The 24,978-nt window shown below is 55.3% G+C and overlaps 1 protein-coding gene across 4 annotated transcripts; it reads right to left on the bottom strand.

Moving 5' to 3' along the window:
- Nucleotides 1-1,432: 1,432 nt before the first annotated feature.
- On the bottom strand, nucleotides 1,433-23,713 carry SRRM1 (serine and arginine repetitive matrix 1). 4 transcript variants are annotated; one of them, XM_078877258.1, is made up of 16 exons: nucleotides 23,641-23,713; nucleotides 22,205-22,294; nucleotides 19,772-19,894; nucleotides 14,117-14,287; nucleotides 12,717-12,835; nucleotides 11,890-12,246; nucleotides 10,893-11,099; nucleotides 9,991-10,161; nucleotides 8,201-8,313; nucleotides 7,246-7,317; nucleotides 6,677-6,757; nucleotides 6,137-6,269; nucleotides 4,226-4,267; nucleotides 3,337-3,423; nucleotides 2,405-3,036; nucleotides 1,433-1,574 (listed from the first exon to the last, which is right to left on the bottom strand). In XM_078877258.1, the coding sequence occupies exons 1-15, from the start codon at nucleotides 23,659-23,661 to the stop codon at nucleotides 2,520-2,522; spliced, it is 2,304 nt and encodes a 767-aa protein (XP_078733384.1). In that variant the 5' UTR covers nucleotides 23,662-23,713; the 3' UTR covers nucleotides 1,433-1,574; nucleotides 2,405-2,519. The 4 variants fall into 4 exon arrangements, with proteins under 4 accessions (XP_078733384.1, XP_078733383.1, XP_078733385.1 ...); XM_078877257.1 differs by having other exon boundaries at nucleotides 1,446-1,577; XM_078877259.1 differs by having other exon boundaries at nucleotides 1,446-1,577; nucleotides 8,201-8,286.
- Nucleotides 23,714-24,978: the final 1,265 nt, after the last annotated feature.

Below are 24,978 nucleotides of genomic sequence, written 5' to 3'. Positions count from 1 at the left end.
CTGCGGCAGGCCCACGGGAAACATTGAAATGGGTCACTGTGAGCGCGTTGGCCACACTAACCCGGTACCGGGTACGGGGGAGGGGGGGGGGGAATTTTCGACTGTGGCAAAAACAAAAAACCCGCCACGTTTAGCACTGATGAAGCGCCGCGCTCAAAGCCACTTCGGTCAAGAGGCCCCCTTTGCGGTGACAGAAGTGGCTGCGGGCGTGAGCGTGTTGATGCGACTATACCCCCCCCCACCCTACCAGAACAACCAATCGTAGAGTCCTATATCCTGCCCTCGGTAAGGAAGAGAGGCTCCGCCCCCCCCCCCCGGCCCTGCTCGCCACAGGTGGATGGGCGCACGGCCGCCACCCCGAGTTCAATGAGAACCAAGCGGCGTTCGTTTCACCCGCGCACGCACACACACGCCAGCACACGCGGGGTCACTCAGCGCCCTGGCTGACCCTGCGTGTGAGGGGTTAGGTCGAGGCTAGGGGGGGCAGCACCTCGGGGGCCAGGTCGCCGCGCTCCTTGCGATGCTTCTTGTGTTTGCGGTGCTTCTTCTCCTTCTTGTGCTGCTTCTTCTCCTTTTTCTTCTTCTTTTTCTTGGACTCGCCGTCCGACACCTGCCCCACACCCCGCCACAAGGCTCAGTTGAGTCGAGCGACGAGCAATGTGCGCGGCGCACGTGTATCGATATCGCAGGGCAAGGTTATGCTGCTAAAAAACACACGCCATGAAAAACATAAATGCGCCGACGTTGGTCGGAATATCCTTAATCGCGCGGCGTGGGAGCTCGTTGCAATCATCGGCTGGATGACGCGTAGCAGGGAGAGCACACACGTGCACGTACCACGACATCACATGCACGCAAAGACATAGATCCCACATATACCCTTAACAGACTGTTGTTAGCGAGCACCTATTAAGGCGGGGACGGCACACGAGGGGGCGAGCGGCCAGCACCACGCCCAGCCGCCGTTATCTCCCCAGTGGTGAATTTACATGCCGCAATATGTACTCATTTGAGGCCGAGTCGACCTCGGGGAGGCCCAGGACCGGTTCAGATAATCGTCACTGGTGTTGGACGTGAGCAGGAATCGAACTCGGGTGGTCAGGTTCATAGTGCAGTGCGCCAAATCCTATGCTACCGCTTGCACAAAGCCAAAGATCCCCCAGTATAGCCTTAACAGACAGTAGGGGCAAGTACTGTTACCGAGTAGCACCTATTGAAGGCCGGCACTGCACACGTGGGGGTGGGTGGCCAACACCACTCCCGGCCGCCTTTGTCTCCCGAGTAGCGATGTTTACACACCGCACCAGGTACTCAATTTAGGCCGAGTCGACCCAGGGGAGGGCTACACACACACACTCGCTCTCACAGGCATCCACAAACCTGGTCAGGGGATGCGCTGTGGGAGTCGTCGTGGTCCACGTGGGGAGGGGACGCCAAGGCGTGGGGGGGGGGCCCGGGCGGTTGCGGGGGGCTCGCTGCCCGAGCGCGAGGGCGAGTGAGAGGCGGAGCGCGAGGCGGAGGGAGACGCGGAGCGCTCCGCCGGCCGCTTCACCCCCGCGCGCGTCGCCTCGCCGCTGCTGTCACACAGATGAGCACAGCGTGAGCGCAGCCATCGCCACGGAGACTCGGACACACTCACACGCCCTAACCCGACTCCTAACTACAACACGAACAATACCCCCAACGCACAACCCTGCCCGCCACTCTAACCCCTAGCCCCAAACTCTAACACTACCCCGACCCCCAACTCTAATACAACCCTATAACCCTCTTATGCCTAACTAACCCGACCTCAAATATCCATTTTCTATTGCACATCCAAGTTGTGCCAGCACCGGGCCAGCACAGTACAGGTGGTTTTCCACTGAAATTTCACCAAGCAGAGCCGGAGCAGAGCCAGAGCAGAGCTGGGGCAACTCAAACACAGCGACACAGCGACACAGCGACACAGCGACACAGCGTCACAGCGTCACAGCGTCACAGCGTCACAGCGTCACAGGGTCACAGGGTCACAGGGTCACAGGGTCACAGGGTCACAGGGTCACAGGGTCACAGGGTCACAGCGTCACAGCGTCACAGGGTCACAGGGTCACAGCGTCACAGCGTCACAGCGTCACAGGGTCACAGGGTCACAGCGTCACAGGGTCACAGCGTCACAGGGTCACAGGGTCACAAGGTCACAGGGTCACAGGGTCACAGCGTCACAGGGTCACAGGGTCACAGGGTCACCTACACGCGTCCCGACGTCACGCGCCGCGCGTGTCAAACGAGCGGCACCACGGCTCGGCTTGCTGCGGCGGGAAAGCAGCCGGCGCCTGCTGAGCCGCTGCGTGCTGGTCACGCCAGCGGACAAAAAGAAAGTTCAGGGCACCGCTAGGCGGCGATTTGCCGGCGCGGCGCTCACCGCGTGTCGGGCGGGGCGGGCGCCGGTGCCGCCCGCCGCTCCTCCGCCGGCTTCTCCCCCGCGGCCCCGTCGAGGGGAGGGGCCGCCGGGCGGGCGTCCCAGCGGGCGCGGGTCTTCACGGGGGGGGGCGCGGGCGGGGGGGAGGGGCTCCCCCCGTCCCCTCTCTCCGGCCCGGGCGACGGGGACGCCCGGTCCCTGCGTCGCGGGGGCCGGGGGGGGGCTCGCGGACGCGGGGCGGCGCGGGAGGGGCCTGGGGGAGGGGGACCTCGCGGGCCCCCCCTTCTTCGCTTGGGGCGGGGGGCTCGGGGGAGGGGAGGGGGACCCCGAGAGAGAGGCCTCGCGCCGCGGGGGAGGGGCCGGGGGGGACGCCCTGCGTCTCGCGACGGGGGGCGAGGCGGACCCCTGCCGCCGCTTGATGCGCTGGGGGGGCACGGGGGACGGGGAGGGGGAGGCGCGGCGCTTGGCCCTGGGGGGGGGGCGGCGGCGAAGGGGTGTGGGAGGGGGCGCGGCGGCGGGGGGGCGGCGGGGGAGACCCGGAGGAGCGGCGCTTGGACCGAGGGGGCGGCGGGGAGGAGGGCGAGGGGCGGCGGCGCACGGCGGGGGAGCGGTGACGGTGGCCGGGAGATGGGGACCTGCGGAGGGAGAGAGACGCGGTTCAGTACGGGGGAGATGGCCTTGCACAACACAGTAGCAGCACAGCAGAGACACATGCACAACACACAGCAGCACAGCAAAGACACAAGCACAACACAGTAGCAGCACAGCAGAGACACATGCACAACACACAACAGCACAGCAGAGACACAAGCACAACACACAGCAGAGACACATGCACAACACACAGCACCACGTGCACTACACACAGCAGCACAGCAGAGACAGCCGTACGACACGGACGAGGGGCTCGGGGGCCGGAGGGGGCGGTGCGCGACCTGCGGTGGACGTGCGGCGACGGGCTGCGACGGCGCCGTGGGGAGGGCGAGCGCCTACGACGTCCGGGGGAGCCGCTGCGGCGCCGCCTGAGCGAACAACAGCACGACGTTACACACGCACAGGTCCCTCGCGTAGCCTCACCAGACTGTTGGGGAAAGTGCCGTTGGCGAGCACCTGTTTAGACCACCGGCAAGGCGCACAAGAGGTTTGGCCAGCACCATTCCCGGCTGCCTTTGTCTCCCAGTGGAGATGTTTACACACGACACTAGCTACTCATTTATGGCTAAGTTGACCTTAGGGAGCGCCCAGGACCTGTCTAGATATCACTGGCCACCGATGTTTGACGTAGCCAGGAATCAAACCCAGGTCGCCGAGTTTGCAGGACAGTGTTGCTAACCTCGACACAGACACACTCCTCCATAACCACGCTCACACGTCACTACCTTGCGAGCAAGTCTTCAAAAACGTTTCCGAAACCATCGGGAACATTTTTTGAAGCAAAGCAGCAGTGAGCCTGGTTAGCGGATGGGTGGCCACCAGACCTTGCCAGGGTTTTAGGACATGGGGCTGCCAGCTGCGTCGATCACATGGCCGTGCTGAGCGTAACCCCCTCATTAGCACGGGCTTTCATCCGGCCTCTGGTTTCCTCCAACTTGACAAAAGGCTCATTCGCGGATTTGGCCAAACATCCCGGCGTAACTTGACACTCTTCAAAAAGCCCCCCCGGGACTCGGCGAGGCTTTTAATTGCCATCGGCACTGCATCACACAACGGGGGGGAGGGGGGGCTGGGAGGGGACCTCGGCGCCATCTCGTCAGGCTCCCGCCCGTGACCGTGGGCGCTAGGCCGGGCGTAGAGCGTGCCGGTGTGTGCCGGGCGATGTCCCACCTTGGTGGGTGCGGTGGGGGGTGGGCTTCCATCGGCGGCGCCCTGGCAGCGTGAAAACGACACAAACGCACGCGCACCACGGCTTTACCCATCCGCACACGCAGTCCCGAGAGCCAGCGCCGGTCACCACCGCCTGCTACACAGCGCTACCACCACCGCCTGCTACACAGCGCTACCACCACCACTACCACCACCACCTGCTACACAGCGCTACCACCACCACCACTACCACCACCACCTGCTACACAGCGCTACCACCACCACTACCACCACCACCTGCTACACAGCGCTACCACCACCACTACCTGCTCCACAGCACTACCACCACCATCACCACCTGCTACACAGCGCTACCACCACCACCACCACCTGCTCCACAGCGCTACCACCACCGCCTGCTCCACAGCGCTACCACCACCACCACCACCTGCTCCACAGCGCTACCACCACCGCCTGCTACTCAGCGCTACCACCACCGCCTGCTCCACAGCGCTACCACCACCACCACCACCTGCTCCACAGCGCTACCACCACCGCCTGCTACACAGCGCTACCACCACCACCACCACCACCTGCTCCACAGCGCTACCACCACCACCTGCTCCACAGCGCTACCACCACCACCACCACCACCACCTGCTCCACAGCGCTACCACCACCGCCTACTCCACAGCGCTACCACCACCACTACCACCACCACCTGCTACACAGCGCTACCACCACCACTACCACCACCACCTGCTACACAGCGCTACCACCACCGCCTGCTCCACAGCGCTACCACCACCACCACCACCACCGCCTGCTACACAGCGCTACCACCACCGCCTGCTCCACAGCGCTACCACCACCACCACCACCTGCTCCACAGCGCTACCACCACCGCCTGCTACACAGCGCTACCACCACCATCACCACCTGCTCCACAGCACTACCACCACCATCACCACCTGCTCCACAGCGCTACCACCACCACTACCACCACCACCTGCTACACAGCGCTACCACCACCATCACCACCTGCTCAACAGCGCTACCACCACCACTACCACCACCGCCTGCTCCACAGCGCTACCACCACCACCTGCTCCACAGCGCTACCACCACCACTACCACCTGCTCCACAGCGCTACCACCACCACTACCACCACTACCTGCTCCACAGCGCTACCACCACCACCACCACCTGCTCCACAGCGCTACCACCACCACTACCACCACCGCCTGCTCCACAGCACTACCACCACCACCACCACCTGCTCCACAGCGCTACCACCACCACTACCACCACCGCCTGCTACACAGCACTACCACCACCATCACCACCTGCTCCACAGCACTGTGTGTGTTTGTCTCCGTGTCTGTCTCCTGGCACAAGCGCCATGGTAATATCACCGCCACTTAGTGGCAAATGGCGGCTGTTGTTGTGTCTGTGCCTGTATGTGTCTCCGTGTCTCGCTGTGTGTAAGGGTGTATGTCTCAGTCCTCTGTGTGTCTGTATATGTGTCTGTGTGGATTACCTCCAAGTCTCTCTGTGTCGGTCTAAGTGGATCTCCATGGCTCTGTATATCTACGTGTATGCATGCACGTGTATATTACTGTGTGTATCTCCGTGTCTGTTAGTATACCCCTCCACGCCTCTATCTCAATGTATACGTGTGTTCTTTCGCGTCTCTCCGCGTGTGCATCTCCACTCGACCACGGGGAGATACCAGGCGAGGTAGTTAACATCTCCTAGCCACCGTGATGATGACGGGAGAGAGACACGCAAACTCGAAATATACAGCAGGCGTCAGGGTCGGGATGGAACCCACGACCTCCTGAGTACCAGGCAAAGCAGTTAACATCTCCTAGCCACCGTCAAGGCGGCGGCGAAGAAGACGACGCTACTCTCGACGGCGCGGCCCCCACCTGGGCGGCGAGTGGTCCCGGTGCCGCGGGCGGCGCGGGGGGGATGGGTGGGGATGCACCACCTCCTTCTCCGCCACCTTCACCACTGCCGTCGCCGCCTCCTCCTCCTCCGACGACGATGACGGAGACGAGTCTGAGAACGACACGGAGCGGCGAGAGACACGCACGGGCATCAGGTGTCGGCGCCGGCGAGAGGGGGGCAAGGGAGCGGGGCGAGGGAGGGGGGCGAGGGAAGGGGGGCGAGGGAGGGGGTGGCGGGGGGGGCGAGGGAGGGGGTGGCGGGGGGGAGATCGCGAGCAGCGCGAATGTGTGGGCTGTGGCACGGGTTTTTTTTACTAAAAAGACAAAGATCCCCTGCATAGCCTTAACAGACTGTTGGTGCAAGTGCTGTAAAAGTGAGCACCGATGAAGGCCGGCACAGCGCACGAGGGGGCGGGTGGCCAGCACCACTCCAGGCCATGTTTGTCTCCCGAGTGGCGATGTTTACACACCGCACCAGGTACTCACTTTGAGGCTGTACACACACACACACACCCTTACCGGAGCTCGAGTCCTGGTTCTGGCGTCGGTACTGGCGCCGGGTCTGCACCGAGTCCGGGTTCGTCCCCTTCCTCTCCTCGTCTGAAACACAAGTAGCAGCACCTCGTCAACAGCTCCTCCTCACCCCCCCCGCCACACCCCCAATCAACCATCTTCGTTAACACGTCCTCGATAAACAACCCTCGTCAACAAGCTCGGCGTGAGCCTCCGTCACAAACTCCTTGGCCTCCCCCCTCGCGAGTCCCTCCTCACCAGCAGCCCGTTCGTCAATCCACTGCTAGATGAGGGCTCCCCCCCCACCCCACGCCGTGTAGATCGCGTGGGGGTTTTTATTTCCACAACGTACGTCACCACGTCACCACCACGACACCACGTCACCACGACACCACGTCACCACGTCACCACATCGCCGAGCAAGGGTTCGGAGGGCATTGCGGCAAAGTCCACTTGCACCGCACCACGTTCGCCGCCTTCACCAACACCCTGACGCCACCTCGTTAGCCAAAGCCTCGTTAAACACCCCTCCCCCCCCCCCCCCCCCATCGTCTACATCCCCCGCTCGTGCCCACCAGAGTCGGAGGATCCAGCCTTGGGAGACTTGGACAAGGAGCGGCCTCCTCCTCCTCCGTGCCGCTTTACGTCTGCGATGAACGTGAAGAGGAAAGTGCGTCAAATGAAACCATCGCGCGGGCAGTGCGAGCGAGCCTCTACCAGCTGTGCGACCAAGACTAATGTGGTGCCCGGTGGGCATGAGAAGCTGTTAAAACAATAGAATTTCATCATTTTACCAGTTAAGGCCCACCGAGCTATTGAGCTCCTTTTCGGAAGTGCCCTGGGAACCAATGATAGCTCAACGGAGTGGCTTATCACGTGGAAATTTATAGCAGCCAAATACTGCAAATACGTGTTTCTAAATGTGGAGGGAAAAACCAGAGGACCCGGAGAAAAATCCACAAGACCACGGGGAGAACATGCAGACTCAAAATATACAGGCGTCAAGAGTTTGGGATCGAACCCACGACCTCCGAGATACCAGGCGAGGGAGTTAACGTCTCACCACCGCGGAGTAGTGGGCGAGTATGAATCTGCATGTGTGTCAGGTGACTGCGATAAGGGTGTGTGTGTGTGTGCACGAGCAAGGGGAGTGTGCGTGTGTGCGAGTGAGCGGGTGTGTGTATGTGTGTGTCTGCATGAGTGGGGAGAGGTAGCGGTTAGCGCGACGCTGCGCTATGAACCTGGCGACCCGGGTTCGATTCCCACTCACGGCCAACAACACCCAGTGACGATTATTTGAACCGGTCCTGGGCGTCCCCTAGGTCGACTCAGCCTCAACATGAGTACCTGGTGCGGTGTGTAAACATCGCCACTGGGGAAACAAAGGCGGTCGGGCGTGGTGCTGGCCACCCACCCCCTCGTGTACCGTTGCGGCCTTCATAGGTGCTCGCTAACAGCACTTGCCCCTACAGTCTGTTAAAGCTATACAAGGGATCTTTGTCTTTGCGTGCATGAGTGAGGGCTACCCACCTGGGTGAGGAGAGTGGGAGCGGTGAGGGTGGCGAGTCCGGTGAGGTGCCGACCGATGTGAGTGGCGCCGGCGTGGTGAGGAGGCACTGAAGGATCGAGACCGGGATTTATGCCTGTGCCAACAGCAGCAGTCACCATCATCATTAGAGAGCTACCACACACACCACCACCACCACCCGAGCACACTGGCCATACTACAACACAACTACACACATCACCCATAGCATACACACTTCTCACACTACCACACACAACACCATACACCACCATACATCACACCAACACCACCACCCTACATCACACCAACACCACCACCCTAGCACACTGCCCATACTACAACACAGCTACACACATCACCCATAGCATACACACTTCTCACACTACCACACATAGCACTACCATACACACCAGACTACCCATAGCACACACACTTTCTCACACTACCACACATAGCGCTACCTACCATATACACAACACACCACACACAACACGCATACAACATATACCACCATACAAAGACCACCATCCACATCGGAACATTAGCCACAACTTGCAGACAACCCGTACCGTACACACCCCATACCGTCCACGCCGAACCTCGCACACAACACCATTCACGACACCGCACCGTCACACCGCACCGTCACACCGCACCGTCACACCGCACCGTCACACCGCACCGTCACACCGTCACACCGTCACGTCACACCGTCACACCGTCACGTCACACCTTCACACCGCCACACCGTCACGTCACACCGTCACACCGCCACACCGTCACACCGTCACACCGTCACACCGTCACACCGCCACACCGCACCGTCCTGTCACACCGTCACACCGCACCGTCACACCGTCACGTCACACCGTCACACCGCACCGTCACACCGCACCGTCACACCGTCACACCGCGCCGTCACGCCGTCACACCGCGCCGTCACGCCGTCACACCGCGCCGTCACACCGCACCGTCACACCGCGCCGTCACACCGTCACACCGCACCGCCACACCGTCACACCGCACCGCCACACCGTCACACCGCATTGCCACACCGTCACACCGCACCGTCACACCGCACCGCCACACCGTCACACCGCACCGCCACACCGTCACACCGCACCGCCACACCGTCACACCGCACCGTCACACCGTCACACCGCACCGCCACACCGTTACACCGCCACACCGCACCGTCACACCGTCACGTCACACCGTCACACCGTCACACCGCACCGCCACACCGTCACACCGCACCGCCACACCGTCACACCGTCACACCGCACCGTCACACCGTCACGCCGCACCGTCACACCGCACCGTCACACCGTCACGTCGCACCGTCACACCGTCACACCGTCACGTCACACCGTCACACCGCACTGTCACACCGTCACACCGCACCGCCACACCGTCACACCGCACCGTCGCACCATCACACCGTCACACCGCACCGTCACACCATCACGTCACACCGTCACACCGCACTGTCACACCGTCACACCGCACCGCCACACCGTCACACCGCACCGTCACACCGCACCGTCGCACCGTCACACCGCACCGTCGCACCGCACCGTCGCACCGTCGCACCGTCACACCGCACCGTCGCACCGTCACACCGCACCGTCGCACCGTCACACCGCACCGTCACACCACACCGTCACACCGCACCGTCACACCGTCACACCGCACCGTTACACCGTCACACCGCACCGTCACACCGCACCGTCACACCGCACCGTCACACCGCACCGTCACACCGCGCCGTCACACCACGCGCGACCCTCACGTGCGTGGGCGGGGGGAGGAGCGCCGTCCGCGGGAGCGTGAGCGCCGGCGCGAGGACGAGGAGTGGTGGTGCGACGGCGACGGGTGGCGGTGGCGCCGGGGGCTGGCTCGGCGCATGCGGTGAGGCGAGCTGCGGCGACGCGTCGGCGACGACCGGCGCCGCGAACGCGACCTGCACGCACACAAAGACAAAGATCCCCCGTGTAGCCTTAACAGACTGTTGGGGAAAGTGTTGTTAGCGAGCACCTGTGAAGGCCGGCACGGCACACGAGGGGGTGGGTGGCCAGCACCACGCCCGGCCGTCTTTGTCTCACCAGTGGCGATGTTTTACACACCGCACCAGGAACTACCTCGGGAAAGCCAGGGATTGGTTCGGTCGTGAATGGGAATCAAACCCAGGTCACGAAGCACAGTGCGCAAACCACTGCACCACTGCTCCGCATACCATCACACACACCCCACCCAACCACCCGTATCACCACACCACCCCCATATAGCTCACACACCACCACCAGCACCAATAATACCACACACCACCCATACCTCTACTTAAGTTACATCTAAAACTCAGTCCGCATTACACATTCAGGCCTTTTGCCAATCCACTGCTGGATGAGGGCCTCGCCAAACCTATGCGAGTCTTGTGAAGTTACTTGACCACACTTCACCACGCTGGTCAGTGCGGTCTAACCAAGAGGGAGCACAGGACCGGTTCGGGTCTCACTCGACACAGACTCTAGGCAATGGAACTCGGGTCGCCGGGTCCAGAGCGCAAGTGCGCTCGCCACTATGCCACCGCTCCACCCTAAGTTTCCCATTAGAGCCGGTTGAACAGCCACTTCTCTATTGAGACGGCCTTCATCCAGCAACGGAGCGATCGCGGCCGACGGCGTGCGGTCTCACCGCGAGCGGGAGCGGTGGTGCGGGCGCCGTCGGGAGTGTGAGCGCGAGCGGCGCCGGTCCTTGCCGCGAGCGGCGCGCGCTTCACCGTCCGAGTCGGCCGCCTCCACCTCCTGCTGCTTCTTGGCGGGCAGCGACGGGGGCGGCACCGCCGTCATTCCCACCTCCACTCCCCCCGCCAGCGCCGCGGCCTCCAGCCTCATCACCTCGCTGGGTCCACGCACACACACAGGCCGACAGGGCATCAACGTAAGTTTTGCGAGACCATTACACGGCCAAACCTCTTATGAAGTGTAGGGTTGTTAATTGAGCTTTCTCGCGTGATTGATGAACGCAAACACAAGGGAGAACAAAACACACGGATATGCATGGGTTGTTTCGATTTAAAGCTTTCGTGACTGCAGGGATTCATCTTCTTGGTTCTTTCGGTAAAATCACGTAGAAGGAAAGTAATAAAATAATAAAAAATAAAACATAATAAAATAATTCTCACGACGTTTCGGCCACAACGCAAGCAGCCGTCCTCAGGTGACTTTACCGAAAGAACCAAGAAGATGCATGGGTTGTGTTCACGCATTCCAATGCACGTCTGGTCCTCGGCAGAAGTTAAACGGCGATGATGATGACGAAGTCGCGTTGCTAGCCGCACAACGAACGAGGGGACGTCACAGGTGAAGACGTCGCCATGGGGAGGCGAGCGAGCGCGTGTGTGGCCACGTGATGTCATCGCCTAGGCCGTCATTAATACAGTTATCTTTACGAGAGTTAGCGTATGCCCTCGTGTTCGCCGGACAGATGGACAGAGCGAGCTAGCGCATTAACGCTGTGAAACTTGCTTGGAATGCATTAACGATGAATTGCGAAATACAATTACAGACATACGGGGTGACCTATACCGCGTGTCGTATCGTGAGAATTCATATCACACCGTATGCTATTGCGAAAGTGAACAACGCGCTGACGCAATTCGGAACCCCCTGGGGACGAGGCTGGTGCCCACCTGGTGGTGGAGGTGACCTCGGGGACCGGCGACGATGCCGCCAGACCGTGGTGTGCCGCCGACTGATCGGGTAGCGCCGGGGGCGAGTCTCCATGGTGAGTGCCCGCCGGCGGGTGGCTCATCTGCCCCAGCGCGTGCGCCAGCGCCGACAGCTGCGCGAGGTTGGGCACGGCCGACACCGGCGTCGCGGCCGGCGCCGGGGTCGGCTGCGCGGCGGCGGCGTTGGCGGCCTCCAGGAGAGCGGCGTGGGGGTGGTGCGAGGGGGCGTGGGACGGCGCCCGTGACGGGGACGGGGAGGCCGAGGAGGAGGAGCGACGGCGGTCGCGGCGGCGTGGGGAGCGAGAGTGGGAGCGGCGCCTGGACAAACGCACGCCAAGGCACGCGGACAAACACGCGTTTTCACGTGCCCCCAATAAGAAAGATCCCACGTGTAGTCGACGCAAGTGCTGTTAGCGAGTGGCACCTGCGAAGGCAGGCATGGCACGCGAGGGGGTGCGTGGCCAGGACCACGCCCGGCTGCCTTTGTCTCCCCAGTGCTGCCGTTTACACACCGCACCAGGAACTCATTGAAGGCCCAGGACCAGTTCAAACATTGGTAACCGACGCTAACCGTGAGTGGTAACCCAAAGTCTGGTCACCAGGTTCGTAGCGCTACGTATGCACGTTGAATTTCTGCACTAACCAATGCACCACCGCTCCAACGCACCCTCACAAAGACGACAATAGCAGCACACATTCGACCACTCAGTGATGGCGACATCACCACAGCACTTGCGAGGGCCGACCGTTGTCCCGGCCATGCGTTTGCGCGAGAGGCGTCCGTTCACCTTGTGGGGCCGCTCCGACGAGGGGACTTGGAGCGCTCCCGCGCCTTCCTCTCCTCCTCCCTCTTCTCCGCCAGCGCCTCCTCCTTCATCTTCAGAGCTGCCAGCTTCTCCTGTTCCAGCTGAAACCGGCAGCAGCAGGAAAGCGTCACCCCTCGGTAGGCTCTCAAGAGGAGGAGGTCAGGAGAGCTCTATCTGCTGAGGTTACTATCCCGAAGCTACATTAATAATAACAATGAACATCCCAAAGCATCTCTGGATGAACAGATGATGCCTTTTACAATTCGCAAGTAGCACACACGCCTCTAAATCATCCACAGCGCACCCGATCTTGTCAGATCTCGGAAGCCAAGCAGGGCTAGGCCTGCGCAGCCCTTGGATGGAAGATGTTCGTGTCTAGGACAGGTGTCATCGGCTGCCACAGGGCCGCCTTGTCAACAGGTGGCTGAATCGCAAAATACATTGTTGTACTGCACTGTTCTCCAACACCTATGCTTCCCCCGCTTTTACCAACCCGCACGGAGCAGTGAAGTACTGTCAAAGAACTCCCTCACTCCACACGGTATGGAGAAGTCCTCATCCAGCAGTGGATTCACAAGAGGGCTACACACGAGCAATGTGTTAATGTGACGCTGCGAATGACGCCAAGCATGCTTGGGAAGGACACTCGTGGCTTGAGGTATGTATGTACGTCATGTTCCCATCACTAACGAAACATCACTACTAATTACTAGCCATTTCTCATCACCACGAACCACTGAGCACTGCAAATAATCACGAATCACCAACCACAGCCCATATATAAACACATTCCTGCGGAGGGAGCTGGTAGAAACGTTGGGTTGCTCGGTCAATGGCCTGCAGGGTCAACGGCGGCGTGGTGTATTCCGCAAATATGCCCGACTGTGAGGGCGGGCACAAGCCGGCGTGAGTAGGTTAAATGTTGAGTTTTATAAGGGCACCACGGGGTGACCAGCCCCTCCCCACCCAGCCCCTCCCCTCCCACCCCCAGCCCCACCCCACCCTCCCCACCCAGCCCCTCCCTGCACGATGGACGGACACAATAATCCCCTGTGGGCTGGTGGAACCAGTGGGTTCCTACCAGTAACATTTAAGTATACTTTGACCTTCTTTTCGCACCGTTTGTAGCCAACCGTGTTCATTGGAGGTGTGGGGGTACGACGGCCAGTGGCAGGGACTAACTCTTGAGTGGCAGCCCAATGATGGGACACGTCCGAGAGAGGACGCCCAACACAGGAGACGGAGCGGTAAAAACCGGCTCGTGCGCCGGACGGAAAGTCGCGTCGCGTGACGGCGAGACACGGCGGGCAGCCTGCGGAGGCCGCTCGCCGGGCGGCGAATTGATGGTGGCCGTTGATGAGGGGTGGACGGGCGTGACGAACCTGTCTCTGCTTGATCTCCTCCTTCTTCTGCTCGAGGAAGATGGAGGGGATACCGGCGATGTTCTCCTGCGCGCTCAGCAGCAGCGGCCACAGCTCGCCCACGAAGAGCCGCGCGTTCTTGCCGTTGAGAAACCCCGTGAGGTTGATCTGCATCAGGCGCCCGTCGGGGTTCTGAGGGCAACAAGGGGCACAATGGCGCCACACCGCGCCGATCTCAGCGCCCGAGCGCCAATCGGCAGTCCAATGCACGTCACTCGTCAAACTGACACATGCAGTGTTCAGAGCCGCCCCCCCCTCCACCCCCCAACAATCTCTCGCCCACAAGTCCCATCAAGGCACCCCCCACCCCTCCACTCCTCTGTCAGTGACGCAAACTTCTTAAAGTGTAAAGTCGCCAACAGGCCTCGAAAAAGTCACTAGATTGGCATTCTCAAGTAGTCAGACACGTCGTTAGACAACTGCAGTGATTCGTAAAAGATATTTTGGGGTCAGGCCATGTAATGATCTGGCCAAATTTTTGTCGCAAGACCGACCCCCCCCCACCCTCCTCACCACCCCACATCGCCAATAAATTTACATTTTCAAGCGTTTAACGTAAACACCTCCGTGTTAAATTTACGAGGCACTCAACAGAGTTGCACCCACCTCGTTGCCGTTGGGTACGCGGCTCTAAATGCTTTGAGCGCACGCAGAGAGCTTTTTCCAAAATCCACTGTTGTACTCCACTTCTATGCGCCAGCACTTACACACCCCGCGTTGCTGAGCAAGAGCGGCCACGGCCCATTGGACTCCACACGCCCCGACGGCCGCAAGAGGCAACTTAAAGGGCCACAAAAAGATTCCGAATCTGGAGTTAATTTGCCCGGCTACATCGCTTTTTTCCAAGGGGCGACTTGCCTACCAGAATTAAAGGGCAAGGCGGAAAACAGAAATAAGCAAAGGCTCAGATTTTCTCGGCAAGGTGTCGCCAACTAATAAGGGTACAGCGTGGTGTCCTGCTAACAAGGGCTCAGGAGAACCAGGTGAACCGATAAAAGATAGAAGATCCTTAACGCACACTCCTCGGAACCCCGACTAAACCCCGCACGACGACCAAGTCCTCGTCCTAGGAAGTCACTACGTGTAATCGCTTTTAGGGGAAACGCAGAAAGTCGATAAATCTAGCGACACACACTCGGCGAGTCGGCAATGCCGCGGTCCGCGTGGCGAGACCCACGGCCGAGTGTGCGCGTCGTCACAACCTGCCCTCCTCGTCGGGCTCCCCGTAAAACAATGGCTACCAAAGCGGAGCGTCGCATACGAGCCCACTCATCAGCAGGGCCAGCACAGGGCGAAGACATCCAAAGCAGCGCCGTGCGGGGTGGAGGCATTGGGGATCAGTGGCGCTTTGCCGCAGAAGAACAGAAACACTTGGGCTCGCTTACGCGGAAAAATATTACGCAGAGTAATGAACCAGTATGTATTAATTTAAATACGAATAATGCTCCGCAAGGGCACTCAATGCGTGTTTATGCGGTGCTGCGTATGCTAATCGTGTGCGATTGCATGAACATCACTCCGCACCTATTACATTAACAGGGCACCGTCGTGATGACGGGAGTGCTCTTGCCAATAAAAGTCTGGCGATGCACAAATGTTCATTTAACAAGTTCCACCGAAGGTCGAAACCCGATGCAGCGTTCAATTCACTTAAACAAGCGCTGCCGATTAACGCAAGTATGGAAGAGCAATAGGCTGACAGGCTAAGACACTTTGTTTTCTTTATGTTAAGTGATTAAGGTGAAAAATGCCTATTCATCTATTTATAACGATCAACAGCACACTACGAGACTTGCACAATAATACTACAAGGGAGAGATGTTCTAGTGCTGACCCTGCTCACAACCGGGCACACAACTTTAACTCACAACACAGAGAGCGGTCGAGCTATCTGTGACAGCGGTTCACCGGCGCTGGCGAGACGAGTATCGGCAGTGGTGGTGGTAGTAGTCGTGATATCGTGGTGGTGCGGTGGCAGTGAGGATGCACCGGAAGTACTAAGACATCGGAGGGAGGAAGGAGAGTGCGTGCGAGAGTGGCGTCTTCAGACGTGGCGCTCGCCGGCGGGGCGGGCAGGCTGCAGGGCCGGGCCGTGCCCCCAGGGCCGACAGACATGCGTCTCTCTCACCGGGCCCTCCCCCGCTAGCGCAAGCCATTACCAACCATGTACCACACATCTGAATCGCAACACACGAACAAGCAACCATGAGATGGGCCCCGCGACACACAACGCCCCTAAGCTAGGGTTTGAGGCAATGCTGCCACGACTGGGATTGTCCTACGGGTTAGACTCGCCATCGCAACGCAATTGGTCATGGTCAAATACCGCAATGCAGGAGCCCTCCTGAAAAAGTGCGGCTTTCCTGGATAATATTTTGCTGGTTAGCAAAAATATTATTCTAGCGGAATTATCGCCGCTCATTTTACGTGACATAACAAAAGGACGGTAAAAATAGAGTTGGGAATAAATGGCCGTTAACCCATTTAATCGGAGCTTCACAAAATGACCGACATACTTTCAGCAGTCCGTTTAATTATTTAACGGCTAATTACACACGCGGCACAATTATCGCAGTCATGGCAGGCGGGAGGTGAACAAATTTCAGCTGAAGAACGCGCCTATCATTTGCGGGTGCTGGAAAAGCACAAACACGATACGCCGCGATACAACTGTGGCCTGCAAGTAGCAGTTTACGGGAAACAGATATTGCGATAATTGTTGTATCGGACATTTTATCCAGTGTCCCATCCGTAAAGGTTGAGTATCGAAAAATGGGATCGTTAATCACTACTGCCGCGAGAGATTTCACTCGTAGCATCAGCAGCAGCGGCGCCACCGCGATTACCTCCTCAGTTCGGAGAGAAAAGTGACTAAATCTGAGCGTTGAACACCACCACCACCGCAACTTTTTTTCTTGAAAAATCAACATCAACATTGTAACGTTTAACCACACACACACGCACGCGCGCGCACACACACTGGCCACGAGCGATAGTAAATTTTAATTAGATGCGGTTAATTATGCTCCGAATATAATTAGTACATTGTTTAAATTAACATGTGAGTTTTTGCCGCCGTTCATAATCCCGAGTGCGGTTTTCCGGGTCGGGCTGCGTGTTTGAGCGTTCTTTCTCTCAACCTTTAACGCCACGCACTGCTTGCTTACTTACTTAGGGCGTGTACAAAAGTTGACTTCAACGAAAAAAAAGAGACCCGGAAAACCACACTTGGGATTTGAAATCACCATTTAATTTAAGTATTAAAAACAAATATGCCATTCATAGTTAATCGAGTATAAAATGTACTTCTGCCGATCGGCAGCTACAAAACACATTGGATAACAGTTTAAGGCATTACAATGATTACTTTGTGCAATTAACCTGCTTGTCAGACTCACCTCCGCTTAACACAGCACTGGAGAATAGGAGTCATGATGTGTGAGCTAACAACTTGAGATGAAATAACTCCAAATTGGGTGTCAGGCCTTTTAAATCATAAATCACATCATTAGACACCATCAACACAGAGTGTGGACAGTCAACAACAGTCATTGTGCATTTGCTTACAACAACAACCACAACATTTCAAGGTTCATACCCCCGCCCTTCATCAACAGGCGCCCAGCAACAGCAACAACAACAACAACGACGACGAGAGAGAGGCAAGGCCTCGTCGTCAACGCGTCGTTACGTGAAGCTGCGTGCGCCAAGAGCAGCGACTGCTGCCTCTGCTGGATTCTCTCCTGCGCCGGAGCTGCTGCGATACGAATCGTCGCCGTACCCCATACCCACAACCCATCGACTGGAATCGGACTTGGCATCTGCATCGTGTTGTTTTTGTGCCTTGCTGTACTTCCTATCCAAAATATTTATTTTTCGAATGCGGTTCACCGAGCATAAGGCTGCTCCGAGCACACTCGTCACTGTATATAGTTACATTCTGTTAATGCTGATATTTGGTAGTTACACAAGAAAACATCATGATGACGTCATATATAATAACCCTTCTGCTGCCAATTAGTTTTGAACACATTTTGCAAGGCACTTATTTATCTAGAACATTAAATACTGCGTTGGTTATTTCAGACATAGCTCAGAGGGTGCCGCTCATTGCAGAGGTCCGTGGTTCAAATCCCACGGGCCACCCTGGTTATTACTGTGGCGTGCATTAACGGGAAAATATCACGCGTCGTCTGCCTCTCTGCGGATGTGAGAAGATCCCTCAACGTCATTCAAATTGACTAGGCCACTCAGCGCCAGCATCTTGGTTCCTATTTGCCAAATTCGATAACACATAGCGACATCACCCGTGTGACGAGTCTTCCTTCCTTCCTTCGTGAAAGCCTCGTGCTATCAGAAAGACGCGGATACCAAAACGGACTAAACTATTCCTCTAATTCATACATAAATGTTTTTATTTTATTATGTTTGATTTTTATTATTTTATTATTTCCATTCTACGTGAATTTACCGAAAGAACCAAGAAGATGAATCCCTGCAGTCACGAAAGCTTTAAATCGAAAAATAAATGTTTTTGTTAAGAAACTAAATCTATTTTTTACGCTAATCGCAACACGATATATTGCGAAGGGGGCGATGCAATTATCGTGGGGTCCCTCCGTATCGTACTACGGCCATATCGCAGCAACCCTACCACGTGGAGAGAGTGCAGCAAAAGGCCTCTGCTGCAATCGCTACAGCGCACTATGCACAGCAGCAAAGAGCCATCACGGACGGGCGGATAAACGGCGCCAAGCTCACGGCATTGGTTACATGTAAAAGGGGTTGCGGACGCTAGCAATTAAGCGTGTAATGACACTCAAGATCCCTCGATTTGAATCGATTCTCACGGTTCATGTTATGTGCGTCCAATTGACGACAGGTTGTTCACAGTTCATGCACGAGAGTGGTACGATTTACAATGTAACATTTAGGCTGACGGTGTCAACAAAAGTGAACATAATAAGCGACGAGTTATACAGTTTGTCCTCGAAATGTTGCGTGCACGTGGTTATACCGCGTGTAGCAGGTCGTTTTGTAGGGTACCGCTAAAATTTGTAATAAAAAATATAAATCAAAGCACTGCGGACGCTTGACACTGGAACGCAACGGCAAATTGTCGTGAGCTGCGTCTCCATGCTGCTCTTACGCGTCACGCTTACACGCAGCCCCAGTCATCACTGGATTGTGCGCTCACGTATTGGCTTGTGATTTTTGGTGGTTTCAGCGGAGGTTTTATTTCCCCTTTATAATGATTTTCATATAATTTGTTATTGAATACAAAGAACAATATAACGAGACAAATAATGCCGAATGCAATTGATGAGGTTTGGTTCCAAAAACGGATGTATACCGGGGCACACTCCACCCCTATTAGACATCCCGCTCTTTCGAGGACACACTGTTGTTCAAGGTGTAAAAACAAAGCAATGAGAGAGAGCACAAATTCAATCAAATCGTGGCCGCAAATTGGGATAACTGATCGAATCGCCGGGCCGATGAATCGTCACATGTCAACTGGGATCGCCGTGACGTCACAGCCGAGCGCTGCGGCTCTCCGGTCCGTGATGACGGATCGCTGGTGCTGGGTGCGGGTGTCACAAGTGCGTGTCTCACCTTCTCCTCCAGCTGATTGAAGACGAACTCAATTACGACGTCGTCCTCAAAGCCGAGCATCTGGGTGATCTTCTGCGTGATCCACGGCTTGATGGTCTCCAGGTTCACCTTGGTCATGTCAACCTGGAGACATCGGGACACCAGTCAACACGAGCCGCACACCCCGCCAAGTTCCTCCAAACCGAGTGGCCGAGGCAATGCCCGTCAGAAGCGTCGCAACAGTGGTGCTGGCTGCTATCATTATCATAAACACCGTGGAGCGGAAGATCTAGCAAGCACAGGTTCATCCGTGTCTCACCAACACACTTATTGTCAACAACCATGATCAATCCACTGCTGGACGAAGGTCTCCCCAAGATGTCATCATCCCTCCGTCAACACGATGCGATAGTCCACCCGACTCCTGCACATGATCTCATTAGTGGCCATATTTTAATAACTTTCATAGATGCAGCGATTACATTGCGATGAATGGGAGAGCAATCGGCGGCTACAGGGGTGACATGAACCCATGAGGTAACAAAAAGGAATGAAAACACCTCGATTCGAAAGCACGGAACTTGAGCCACGCGTCACGAGGGTTAGAAATCCGCAGCAATTGACTAAACGATGCATCATTCCACCACTATCAACGTCACTTAATCCAGGCATGCATTCCACCAATGCTATTAAAGTCTCTTTTTTTCCTTTAAGACTCAATTTACAGTTGACATGCACTCATACGCAACACGATATAGTCTAGCATTGGTGTATGGTTCAATCAACTTCCAATTATCTGGGGTAACAGAGGAAGGGGTGGCCCAGGTAAAGAAAACACTTGGACAATGCAGTACAATGTCACTTAGGTATGAAATGTATTAATCGTTTAGCGATATGGAACAGGAGTGAATCCAGGACTAATTTTCTGTTTTCATTGCTTATCCGGTTTACTTACCAACGCGTGGGCAGTCACGTGAGCTCCGAGTCGATGACATTTGACGAGTGAGGAGTAGCTAATGATTAAACCAGCGTGCAAGTAAAACATACTTAAAAAATAAATTTCACCATGCACGGTTTAATCTACAAACTGGGTAAATCCGCAGTTTGCAATGCCCAAGGGCAGCAAAAATAATAATCGGCAAACTTCAACACTTTCTGTAAACAATGAGAAACACATTTCTTTGAACTGTAATATTAATCATTCCCATACCTGTCAACCCATACGGTTTACCCCGAATTCCTGTACATGGAAATAGAGTTTTCAGGTCCACACGGCAGACACCCGTTTGAATACGGGCAAAAAACCCCATGGTGTTTGTACGTTTGCGTTTCTCCCTTGTGATGGGATTTCGATGAACGTCGAGATGGAAAGGGAACGGGGTGACCAATAAGGTCTGAATTATCTGTAATAAGGTAGGCACTGTGGTAAGGGGTTGACAGAAATGCATTCCTCGTGTTTGTTTCCAGTCGCCGCACATTCTCCTGTCTGCAGTACTACTCATTTACATAAACGTGGTTCGGTTTGGCAGCCACCATTCCCTTCCAAACCACAGTGGAGCTACTATGGTTGCAGTCAAACAAATCCCAGAAAACCGAATGCCCATAGACCAGGGGTCGGCAACCAAAATAACAAGAAGAGCCATTTTTTTCCAATTCGGTACAAAATTCAGTATTTCAAGAGCCGCAATGCATCTATGTACATACGTACATATCGTCAAGAAGCAGCCCGTAAAGAGCCGCATGCGGCTCCGGAGCCTTAGGTTGCCGACCCCTGCCATAGACTATAATGCGTGTACGGTACAGGCCATGGACGATCGCATTTTCCACATCGCCATTCGTTTTGAGTGTGCCTGCAGTGCTGCGAATGAGTGAGGAGTAGTGTACGCCATGGGACCTCGTTGCCAGTATAAACATATAAGAATAGATTTTACCCTTTCTGGCAATAAAACAGGTGTTAAGATATTCTTGGTTCTTTCGGTAAAGTCACGTAGAAGGGAAATAATAAAATAATATAAATATACAACAATACAAATTCTCACGTTTCGACTGCAACACAATCAACCACCAAACAGAAACCTTTTGCAAGGAATCATGTCTGGATTAACCACATATACTTGTGGCAAACATGCAAACAAAAACACATGCTCTGATAGTATATGCATCTTCTTGGTTCTTTCGGTAAAGTCACGTAGAAGGGAAGTAATAAAAACAAAACATAATAAAATAATTCTCACGACGTTTCGGCCACAACGCAAGCAGCCATCCTCAGGTGAGGACGGCTGCTTGCGTTGTGTCGTGAGAATAATTTTAATATGTTTTGTTTTTATTATTTTATTACTTCCCTTCTACGTGACTTTACCGAAAGAACCAAGATGAATCCCTGCAGTCACGAAAGCTTTAAATCGAAGTATATGCATCGTCTTCGAGTCCGTGGTGTGTTGGATCATCCATCACCTTTTTCTCCAGTCCTTCGGCAAATTTCATCTGCTTCATGAGCTTCTTCTGCTTGTTGCAGAAGCGGTTGTCCTGGTCGGCACTCGTTCCCTGTGGAACAGTGCAGCGATGAGGACGAGAGAGCGAGACCACCACAGCTCGCCAGCACTATTGGACACGGGCGCGTTCGCCGTGCACGACAGTAAAGTCCACACAGGATCAACGTTACAGTAGTATTACGTTTGTTTATCCAAGGAAGTGTCAAATAACCTGAAGACTAATTGTCAGGAGTCCTGATAATATTTTGCAGTCGGCGGCGATAATTTTGACCCCGAATCTTTATTTCGACTGGAGGAATCCGAAGAGATATGAAGCTCTTCTTCAAAATACATTTTCCCCACTTAATTAATTGTAATACATTTGTAATGAAGTCAATGGTGCGTCCAAACATTAACACCAACATTAGTCAGCATAAAAACAAACGTATATCACTAAATATATAATAACATAAACGAGAAAGGCGAGACGAGCGAACCACAATGTTGGAAGCACAGATGTTGGATGAACTTCATTCGCACCGTACGTAGCTAAGTGCTAATCGGAGGTGCGGGGGAAGAACAAAAGGACAACATACAAAAGACAGACGCGGAGAGAGACAGAGGACAGAGTCGTCGAACAGAAAACCAGCACAGAAGAGAGAGCGGCATTAGACAAACACACCACGAGTCGGACACGGGGCGTAATGAGACACGGACGAGCCCGGCAGGGGGGACAGAGCGATGGGACACAGACAGGGGAAAGACGCAGAGAGGACTCGGACACACGCCAGAGACCGCCACACGCAGAGTGAACGAAGCGCACAGCAGCCACAGAGACGGAATGTCGACGAACACGACACGGAGGCGACACGGGAGCCTATGGCCACATGAGGGGTTTGCGTTTATTTTGTTTACTCAACTATCTACTCATGGGGGCCCTAGTTTATAACACGTCTCCATTTCCCGCAAGAGCGGCCCTCATTTGCACGAGAGGAGCCCCACACGCAACGAAGACGCAGCCAGACATCGGGGTGGTGGTGAGGGGTGCCCGCAGGTCGCCTCGGCGTGAAGACCACACCAAGGCCTCGGCCTTGAGGCCTCCTGCTACGGGCCTCACTCCACGGCCGCGCGCGCCGACCAATCGCGTGCGCGCACTCGGGCCACGTGACGCGCGCTCCACCAATGGGGAGGGGGCGCGCGGGTCGCCGCCGCCGCCGCCGCCGCCGAAGCTCCGCGCACGACACGCGCTCCGCCATCTTTTGCCCACCGAGTTGCGAATCGACGGCTGCCGCTGCCTCCGCGCGCGAAGCCCGCGCGGCGAGCAGCAGGGAGCAGGGAGGAGGAGGAGAGGGGAACGAGGGGAGGAGAGAATCGAGAGCGGCCGCAGCCGCTGCCGCGGCGGCTACGGCGCCGTCTCACCCTGAAGAAGCCCGCGTCCATGTTGGCTGCTTCTGCTGCGCCTCGCCACGGTGAACACGTGACCTACGCGCGCGCGCGTGACGTCACGAGGTAACAAATACGTCACGAGGCAACAAATACGTCACGAGGCAACCATTACGTCACGAGCTAATGGCGTCATCAACTAAATTCGCGGTGTTGGGCAGGATGACGTCATCCCGGGTCTCTCTTCCCCCACCGCTCTCACGCGGTATAATGACGCAATGAGGCAGTGAAGTTATAAACTAAAATCACGGCTTGACTTGAAGCTTTCGTGACTGCAGGAATTCAAATTCTTTGGGTCTTTCGGTAAAGTCACGTAGAAAGGTTAAAAGAAAATAACTAAAATAAAAATGTACCCTTGGGCTACACCGAATTTCAACCTTTAAAACAGTCTGTCTCAGCAGTTGCCCGCACTCTTTTTTTTATTATTACACGCTTTTTATTTAACTCACTCTCTCTACTCTTAGGTTTTTTCGGTAAAGTCACGTAGGTAAAAAATAATAAAATAATAATAATAAATGAAAATAATGTTATTGAGTTATTTTCATTTATTATTATTTTATTTTATTATAATAAATGAAAATAATGTAATTGAGTTATTTTCATGTATTATTATTTTATTTTAATAAATGAAAATTATTTAATTGAGTTATTTTCATGTATTATTATTTTATTATAAAAAAAAAATTCCTACGTGACTTTACCGAAAAAAAGAAAGAGTATGAATCATTGCAGTCACGAAAGCTTCAAATCTAGAATGAACTCACTCTGTCTGTTGTTGTTGTATCCTCAAATCTTGTAACTCAATTTTAACCCACTTCCCAATGTGGCATTGACTGCAAACTTGGTATACTTATGTAATACTGATGACAATACTTTATTATATCATAAAAATATTTTTTTAAACAATCATTTTTATGTTATGTTTCGGCTTGGGTCTAATTGTCCACGCTCAACTCACGTTGCCTGTAAATCACCACGTGGTCCCTGACGTCACGGCAAGCCTCGGGGAGCCACGCCGAGGGGCGGGGGGTGTGGAAGGAGGGGAGGGGCGATGGGGGAAGGGGGCAGGGGGAGGGGCAGCTCGGACAGTACATTTCATTAAAGCGTGTTTTTAAAAAAAGTATTTTTAAATATTTTATTATTATTGCACGCTTTATATTAACTATGTCTGTTGTTGTACCCTCAAATCTTGTAACTCAATTTTAATCCACTTCCCAATGTGGTATCGACTGCAAGCTTCGTATACTTATGTCATACTGATGACAATACGAAATTCTAGCATTAAAAATAAAAAATAGAATTTTAAACAATCTT

The sequence above is a fragment of the Lampetra fluviatilis genome, chromosome 47 (assembly GCF_964198595.1).
Source record: "Lampetra fluviatilis chromosome 47, kcLamFluv1.1, whole genome shotgun sequence".
NCBI classification, from domain to species: domain Eukaryota; kingdom Metazoa; phylum Chordata; class Hyperoartia; order Petromyzontiformes; family Petromyzontidae; genus Lampetra; species Lampetra fluviatilis.
This window is presented reverse-complemented; position numbering and strand designations above follow the sequence as displayed.

Coding starts and splice junctions, on each gene's coding strand:
- SRRM1 (XM_078877258.1), bottom strand. CDS start 23,661: ATGGACGCGGGCTTCTTCAGG. Junction 11,100..11,889: donor GAGGTCACCTCCACCACCAG/GTGGGCACCAGC, acceptor GCGTGGACCCAG/CGAGGTGATGAGGCTGGAGG. Junction 3,424..4,225: donor CCCCCACCGCACCCACCAAG/GTGGGACATCGC, acceptor TTGTTCGCTCAG/GCGGCGCCGCAGCGGCTCCC.